This window comes from Gallinula chloropus (assembly GCF_964237585.1).
Source record: "Gallinula chloropus genome assembly, chromosome: 21".
Taxonomy (NCBI): domain Eukaryota; kingdom Metazoa; phylum Chordata; class Aves; order Gruiformes; family Rallidae; genus Gallinula; species Gallinula chloropus.
In genome coordinates, this window is record NC_140106.1 from 5,727,518 (window position 1) to 5,735,739 (window position 8,222).

The following is an 8,222-nucleotide window of genomic DNA, read 5'->3' on the forward strand; positions in this document are numbered from 1 at the left end:
CGCCCCCCCCCCCCCCCCCGCGCCAAAGCCCCCCCATTGCCCTGGTCCCGGCACGGATCCCTTCCCGGTCCCGGTACGCAGCTGCCCCCCGCCCCACTCCCCCCTTCCAGCCCCGGCGGCGGGTCCGCGCCGCGCGGGGAGGGACGAGAGAAGACACCAGAGGGTGAATAATATAACCAAGAGTCATTTATTAACAAAATAAGACTTACCAAGCCGGAGCTCATCCACCCGCCACGCTCGCCGCCCTCCCGCTGCTCCGGCCGAGGGGCGCCGGGGCTCAGCGCCCTCCGGGGCGCTCCGGTCCTGCCCGCTGGAGCCGCTGCTCTTCGCCCCCACCCCGCCCCGGAGTACCGGGGACGGGGTGTGTGGGGTGTGTTTATGGGGAGGAGGGGGTAGGGGGGGTACGGTCCTGCTTCCCACGGCGGGTCCGGCCGCGGGTGGGAGCGGTGGTCTCGGAGGAAGAGCCGCGGTGTGGGATGATGGGTGGGGGGAGGTGGGCGGGCAGAGCATCCCTTCGCCCATCTGTGCACCACGGGCACCCCCAGCCCCAAAAAATAAAAATCGGGAGGGGAAAAAAAAGAAAAAAGAAGAAAAAAAAATTTCAAAAATTACATCTGTTAACTTTACAAATGAAGAGAAACGGAATCCCAGGACGATAAACAGAGGGGGGAGAGGAAGAAACGCTTTCCCCCCCTCCCTTGTAGGTCAGGAGTCATGCAAGAATTTCTCAGGGGGGTGGGGGGAGGAATTAAGAAAGGGGAAGGGGGAAAAAAAAATCCAAAAGAAACAGAAGGGGAAAACAAAAGCCCCACACCTGCAAAGTAAAGGTATTTTTTTTCTTTTTTCTTTTTTTTTGTTTTTTTTTTTGGACACAGACTTTTTGCATACCATTGATTCATTGGTGTATTAATGCACTTATATTCCCAGCTTTAAGCTAACATACAGTAAATAAATACACAGTCCAAGGAAGGAGCGGGGGTCGGGAGGGGGGCTGGGGTGAGGAGGAGGAGGCTGGAGCAGGGGAAGGGGCTGCCGTAGTTACTGATATCCCAGTGCAGAAGCTGAAGTTAGTCTTTGGCCGTAGAGAGCGTATGGGGAGTAGTAAGGTCCGGCGGCCGGCAAGGAGGGCACCGGCAGAGCACCGGCCGTGGGCAAATGGCTCTTGCCGTAGGGGTGGTACCTGTTTAGTCCCAAAGTGTGTGGGCTCCTCAAGGAGAGGGAGGCAGGTAACGTGTTGGGGCTCCCCGGGGCGGCGGGCGGGAGGTGGAGGTGGCAGGAGGCTGCGGAGCCCAGCCCGGAGGTAGGGTAACCTGCCAAGAGTTTTTCCGCCCCCGGCAAGGCCGTGTGGGTCCGTAGGTGGGTGAGCAGCTCCTCCGAGGTGGCAAACCTCTTGTCGCAGGGTCCGCTGGCAGACACCCAGTTGCATATGTGGGGCAGGGGGTCGTTCTGCAGCATGAAGCCGTAGGTGTAGAGGGGGTGGCCGGGCAGGCTGGGGGTGCCGCTGGAGGAGAGCGTGGTGTGCACCGAGTGCAGGGGGTGCGTGGGGTACACCAAGGGGTATCCGCTCTTCAGGCTGCCAGGGTCGTGCACGCAGCTGGAGCAGTTGCTGGAGCCCAGGTGCGAGGCGCTGTGGTAGCTCAGGCAATACGGGTCCCGGCATAATCCCTGCATGAAGGAGGGCGGCGAGGCCCCGGTGAGCGGGCTGGAGCTGGGCGGCTTGCCCGGCAGCCCCAGTGCCCCCGGCAGCTGGCTGCCCACCAGGCCCGGCTTGGTGGGGTCCAGCCCGGGCACGAACTGGGACGGGTAGCCGGCGTAGGCGCCCACGATGGAGCCGTGGTAGCCGATGCTGGAAGGCGGCAGGGGGAAGACGGAGTGGCCCGGCTTGTAGGGCGAGACGGGGGCCACATGGCCGGCGGGCGTCAGGGCGGGGGGCTCCGATTTACGGCCCGAGGGGGGCTCGCCGTGCGCCCCGGGCTCCGCCGCCCCTCGCCCCAGCCCCCCGCCCGTCCCCTCGGGGCTGGGTTTGCCCGCTTCGGGCTCCTTCTTCTCCTCGGCGCCCTTAGGGTCGGCGTGCTGCGGGGAGGCGCCGCGGGAGCCGCCGGGCGAGGCGGCGGCGTGCGGGGGGAACGGCGGGCAAGCGGCGCTGGGTACCCGAAAGCCGGCCTTGTCCGAGCCGCCCTCCTTGCGCGGCTCCCCGCCGCCCTTCGAGTAGGGCTTGAAGCTGGACTTGTCCTCGGGCGGAGCGTCCCCGCTGCCCGGCGGCTTCAGGGCGGCGGGGCGGGCGGCGGGCTCCTTCTCGGCGGCGGGCAGCCCGGCGGAGGCCACGGCGTTCAGCTTGGAGGAGGGCGGCGGGTCGGGCTTGCCGATCTGCGAGCAGGTCTGGGCCAGCAGCGCCAGCGGGCTCTTCTTGGCGTCCAGCTGCGGGCGGAGCGGAGCCGGTCAAGGGGGGGACACCCCGACGGCGCCCCCGGCCCGGCCCCCCACCCCCCTTTCCTCACCTCCCCCATCCCACCCCCAAAATCCGCGGGTGCAGCGGGGCCGGCGCCGAGCCAGGGCGCGGGGGATGGGGCGGGGGGGGAGGCGGAGGATGAGCCCGGCCGGGGAGAAGGACCGGGCTGGGCTGGTGGCGGCGGGGGGGGGGGGGGGAAGGAAGCCGGGCTGCAGCGGAGAGGGGAAGGGAAGGAAGGAGCGGGCGGGCTGCGCCGGGCAAGGGATGAGCCCGGCCGGGAGGAACCGGGAGCGCCGGGCAAGGTGGGGGGGACGCCGGGGGAGCGGGCGGGGGCGGCGGGCACTAACCTCGATGGGGCTGACGGGCGTGGAGGAGAGCGGCTGGAGGTATTCGGGGTGCAGGAGGTGTCCGCCGTGGGCGCTGAGCATCTTCAGGACGCGGATGGGCAGCCGGCTGGCCTGGCGCAGCGGGTCGGCGGGGGGCGGCCGGGGCGACGGGGCGCCCGCGGCTCCGCGGCTCGGCGGGGTCCTCGGCCGGGGCCCGCCGGGGGCACCGCTCATTTGGGGCGGGCGGCAGAGGGGGGGGGAAGGGGGGGGGGGGGAGGGGAGCGCCGGGCTCCGCGGGGCCGGGCCGGGCCGGGCGGGCGGCGGAGCGGCGGCGGCGGCGGCCCCGGCGAGACGAAACCCTTCCCCGGCCCCTCCGACACGTCAAATAGCCCCGATGGCGGCCGCGCTCCGAGGGGGCCGGCGCCGCGCACCAATCCGCGCCCGGCCGGGCCCCCGGGGCGGGGAGAGCCGCCGGTGGGGGGGGCGAGCCGCCGCCGCCGCCCCGCGCCGCGCCGCCGCGTGGGGGAGAGGCGCCCGCGGCACCGCGCGGAGCGGGGCGGGTCGGCGGAGCGAGTGCAGCGGCTCGGCTCGGCTGGCACGGCTTGGCACGGCTTGGCACGGCACGGCACGGCACGGCTCGGCATGGCATGGCACGGCACGGCTTGGCACGGCTTGGCATGGCACGGCACGGCTCGGCTGGCACGGCTTGGCATGGCACGGCACGGCTTGGCACGGCTTGGCATGGCACGGCTTGGCATGGCACGGCTCGGCTGGCACGGCTTGGCATGGCACGGCTTGGCATGGCATGGCACGGCTCGGCTGGCACGGCTCGGCTGGCACGGCTTGGCACGGCATGGCACGGCTCGGCTGGCACGGCTTGGCATGGCACGGCACAGCGTGGCACACACTGGCATGGCATGGCTCTGCCAGCACAGCTCAGAATGACACAGCATGGCTCAGCTGGCATGGCTTTGCCATGGTCCGGCATGGCTGAGCTGGCACAGCATGGCATGGCATAGGTGAGATCAGCCTGGCACAGCTCTGCACGGCACAGCTCAGCGATGCCTCCTGCACCCAGTCTGTCCTCAAATCCCACACCCAAATCTGCACCCAGTGCCCATGCCCTGCACCCAGACCAGCCCCTGTGCCCAGCACTCATGCCCTGCGCCCTGTCCCGCCCCAGCACCACACACGAGGAGGGCCGCCAGCACCGTGCCTGGGGGTGCACGGTGCTGTGGGACAGAGCAAGACCCCCCTGTCCCTGCAGACACAGCTCCACGTCCCCGCTGGCCCGAGACAGCCTGTGTGCAAACTGTCCAGTGCTGGGCTTGCTGGTGGGATGGCAGCATTGCCCAAACCTGGGGGCTGACACAGGTTGCATCCACACATTTTATTTTACATGTATCCCAAATCCCTGGGGCTCCACAGCCAAGGGGCTGCAAACCATCATCCCACTGAGATCTTCCCATGAGGAGCAGAGGCATCCAGAAAAATCTCAAAGCTTTACCTCACTGCATCCAACCTGGAGCTGTACGTGGCAGCTGTGGCGTGTTGGTGGGTTGGGGAGCTGCTCTGCTGGCTCTCTGGGGCTTCAACTGGGAGTTGGTGGGAGAATGGAGACTTGGGGAGAGATGTGCAGAGGGATGGAGATGGGAGAAAGTCGCGGGGGCCGGACTGGAGCGAGCACCAAATACCTTTGGCCTGGGGGAAAGCGATGTGAGGGGCTTAGGAAAGGAAGGTGAGGGGCTGGGTGGATGCTCCACCTGCACCTGCCAGCTCAGGTACCAAAACACAGAGGAACGAGTGTTCAGTGCACAGGGGTGATGTTGTTGCTGACATCACAGCTTATTGTGCACAAACCCCGTGTTGAGAGCCTGGTGACCCCTGCCCTGGAATGCCGGCTGTGCCGCCGGCACGTTTACAGCCCTGGGTGTTGGACACTCTCCGTGTTTCCCTTCAAGTGCCTCTGGTTGAAGGCCGATGGTTTCCAGACAGCAGGGTCATGGCGCTCGCTCACGGCAGAGCTGGGGCTGGCGGGGAGGAACGCGCTTTCCTGGGGCTGCAGACCTGCCTCTGCCCTCCCTGCATTTGGGTTTCAGTCCCTCCTGCCTACCCAGCGAGGGTGAGGGGAGAGAGACAGACACCTGTAATCCATCACACCAACTCCTGGCAGATTGCTGGGTTCATACAGCCGCCCTGCACCACGCTCTGTGTTCTGGGAGGAAAAGCCTGACTGGGTCTCCTGAGCGAGCACCAGCACCGGCCCAGCACAGCCCGACTGCGAGTCCTGCTTCTCCATGGTCAGACATGTCAATTTTTCCTCTTTCTGAGACTTTTTTGGTCTTCTTTTTCTTCTTTTCCTTCCCCCTTCCTCCCCTTCCCAAAGCTGACCGCGGGATCGATTCAATCCGGACAGTGGGGATGTGGGTGGAGCGGCGCTGCCTTTCAAAGGAGCCGTTCCAGGGAGGAGGAAAGAGGGAAAAGAGAAAAGTCTTTCCTCAAAAGTCGCTCAAGTCGTAGGCCAAGAGCAACATGGTCTTAAGAAATCCCCTAAAATAAGATGGGACAAGTGTGTGAGAGCAGCGTGGTGCCTCAGCCGGCTGCACCCCCCTCCATGGATGCTGAAACAGAGGGAGGGCCCGAAGCAGCGATACCTCCAGGGTTGAGTTGATGGATTCCCCCAATGCTCAGGTTGTTCTGGAGGGCCTGGTCCTGCTCCGGTGCTGATGCACCAGGGAACATCTCTACCTTCTGCGTTGTGCCTGCTGGATTGAAACTTCATTGCAGGGTCATCACGGGTAAAGGTGAATCCCACTCAGTGTCCATGGTCCCTACCATCTCTGGTTATAGTTCTCATTCAGAGGGGGTCTTATTATCATCAGAGACAACAGAAACCAGAGGAAGAGAGAATAAAACTCCCTATTTCAGGTTCAGGTCTGCTCCATGAGCCCCCCGCCGCCTCCTTGGAGAATGCCAGCCACAAAGGATACTCAAATAAAAGAAGCAAGGCCACTCACCAAATAAAAATAACACAGGCACCGAGTGAGAAGCAAAATATTTGGAATAAAAGCAAAGCCAAAGGAGACAAAAAGCCTCCACGAGCACTTCCAGAAATGAGTGATGACATTTCTGCTCCCCGATCAGGGCTCGCCCCACCTGGCTGCTATTGAAGCAGGTTTGTTATTCCAAGGATGTATCCCCAGCACAGAGCCTTAGCAGCACCAGTGGATGTTTTTGTGGTCGTGGAAGAGGGAATTGTGTGTTTTTCTTTAAGATCTTTCAGCAATTTGGGATTATTCCTCAGCTGGGCTTTTGGGTCACACTCATTGGGGGGTCCCCCTCACTCCCCAGCCTCATCCCACCAGTTCGGGGTGGTGCAGAAAGGTGTTGTCCAGCTGACTGCTCCCAGCACCGTGTGTGTTGGAGGAGTGAGGGGAAGAAAAACCCACCCCAAAAAGCCAACTAGGAAATGAGTGATGTGCAGGGAGCACTGGGAAAACCCCCTTGGTCCCAGCCCTGCCTGCACAGGACGTGTGCCCTCTGTGATGGATAGGACAGCGGTCCTGACTTCTGGGAAATTGCTTTCTGAGGCGGTCGTTACACAAACCACGTGTCAAATAAATAAATAAATAACTAAAGGCAAACTGCATGGAGAGAAAGTGGTTTTTTTCCCAGGGAGCTGAGTGTTTTCCTTCACCTGCCTGTGTCAGCAGCCAGTGGCAGCGTGGAAATGGACCACGCGCTGTTGAGCCCTTGGTGCTTTTATTCTCTGTTTTTGGCAGAACAAACCTCTCCTCTCTGGTTTTGCAGCACATCCTTGTGTTGCTGATACATGGAAGTTTGCTCCTAGGTCGTGCTTTCCCTGTACTGTGCCATGAACAGATGCCTGCTCCAGGCACGGGCATCCCATGTCCCAGCAGAGATGGGGATGCAGATCAGGGAGGGATGAGGAGGTTTCTGTGGGTGAGGAAGGAGAGGGGCATCCGTGTGCTGCAGCCTGTGAGGGAAGCTGTGGTGGGGTAAGGCAAGACATGGTTTTACATCACCAGAACTCTCCCTGTATCTCTTCCTGCTGTGCTCTTACTCTGGAATAAGTCGCTTTCCCGGTTTCACTGCTGCTGGGAAACTGGGAAAACTGGGAATAGTCACCATGTCCTCACTCCTTGGGGAGTGCAGGGAGCAGCTTCATGCAGTGGCCAGGCATCGTCTCACACCAGGGTACCAAGAGGATGTCAGGGGGGTCCTGAGCTGGGTCCCAGCTGAAGGGGATGTCAGGGACCAGCTCTGTCCATCACTGCAGGACAGGGATCCAAGGTGCTTCCCAAGAACCAAGCTTTCCTTGCTGTCTACCTGCTATTTTGTAGGTAAGTCACCTATTAACCACCCTGTAGATGAGGCACAGGCAGCCACAGCCCCTCCAGCTGCCTCCCTGGAAGCAAAACCACCCGAGTCAGCAGTTTTCCCTGCCCAGCTCCCACCTCCCAGTCCCACCTCCCAGTCCCACCTCTCCCCAGTGCCGGTGCGAGCCGAGCCCTGGCTTTTAAGCTGCAGAACAAGTGCATAAAAATGATCTTATTTATTCCAGGAGACATGTTTTAAAACAACTGACAAAATTGCAAGATGTAAAACGACAAGCGGGTGCTTTTTCTTTCTTAAACCCATCTAGACTCCTGGCAATGACAAAAATAGTGTTTTCCTTTTTAAAGTTGGAATTAATCTTTCTCTCCCAAGCAATCACAGCGCAGGGGGAAAAGGAGGAAGACACTTTAGATATTAACTGGGGCTGGCTGGGTGATGGTTCCTCACTGGGTAGCTCCCTCTCCTCTACAGGGTGATTAACAGCAGGAACATTAAAGCAGAAAGAGGTGAAGGGGTGGTGGTGGGGGGTTCTTCCCCCCCCCCCCCCAATTCCCTTGATGTGTGACTAACAGCTGTTTTTCTGGGTGACAGATCAGTGGGGTCTTCCTGTTGTTGGTGTAATGAAGCTGTTTCCCCCGGTGTGAAATTCTATGGGATAAATTGCAGGGGGTGGTGGTGGGGGAGGAGAACATCCCCAAGGGATTCAGGGGAGAGGCGGGGGGGAGCCCTGCTCGCCTTGGGAGGATGGGCAGGAGGATGAAAACATGCAGCAGGGATGATTTTGGGTCACAGTGACTTGACTTCAGGCTTAGTTCTTCTTTTTTGGGCCTCTTTATCTCCAAGTTTGCTGCTGCTGTGATCAGAGCACGAGTCTTTGGTTGCAAAGGTGGGTTGTTAGTAAGGAGGGTTTGGGGTATTTTCCCCCCATAAACCAGCCTTTCATAGCATCACAGCAGAGAGATGTACCGAGCAGCCTAGCTTACTGCCTCAGTTTCCCCATCTCTAAAGCAGGAGGGTGACAGTAACCCCCATATCCATCACTGTCAGAGCAGAGGGAAGGCATCCTGAATTAACCAAGCACTTCCCAC

The 8,222-nt window shown here is 61.5% G+C and overlaps 1 protein-coding gene across 1 annotated transcript; it reads right to left on the reverse strand.

Annotated features, from left to right (window-relative positions):
• Positions 1 to 174: 174 nt before the first annotated feature.
• ZNF703 (zinc finger protein 703) lies at positions 175 to 3,009 on the reverse strand (the record flags this gene model as incomplete). The annotated part of the gene is made up of 2 exons (XM_084274017.1): positions 175 to 2,418; positions 2,797 to 3,009. 2 exons carry the CDS (start codon positions 3,007 to 3,009, stop codon positions 1,039 to 1,041), a joined length of 1,593 nt encoding a protein of 530 aa, XP_084130143.1. The 3' UTR covers positions 175 to 1,038.
• Between the last annotated feature and the right edge of the window lie 5,213 nt (positions 3,010 to 8,222).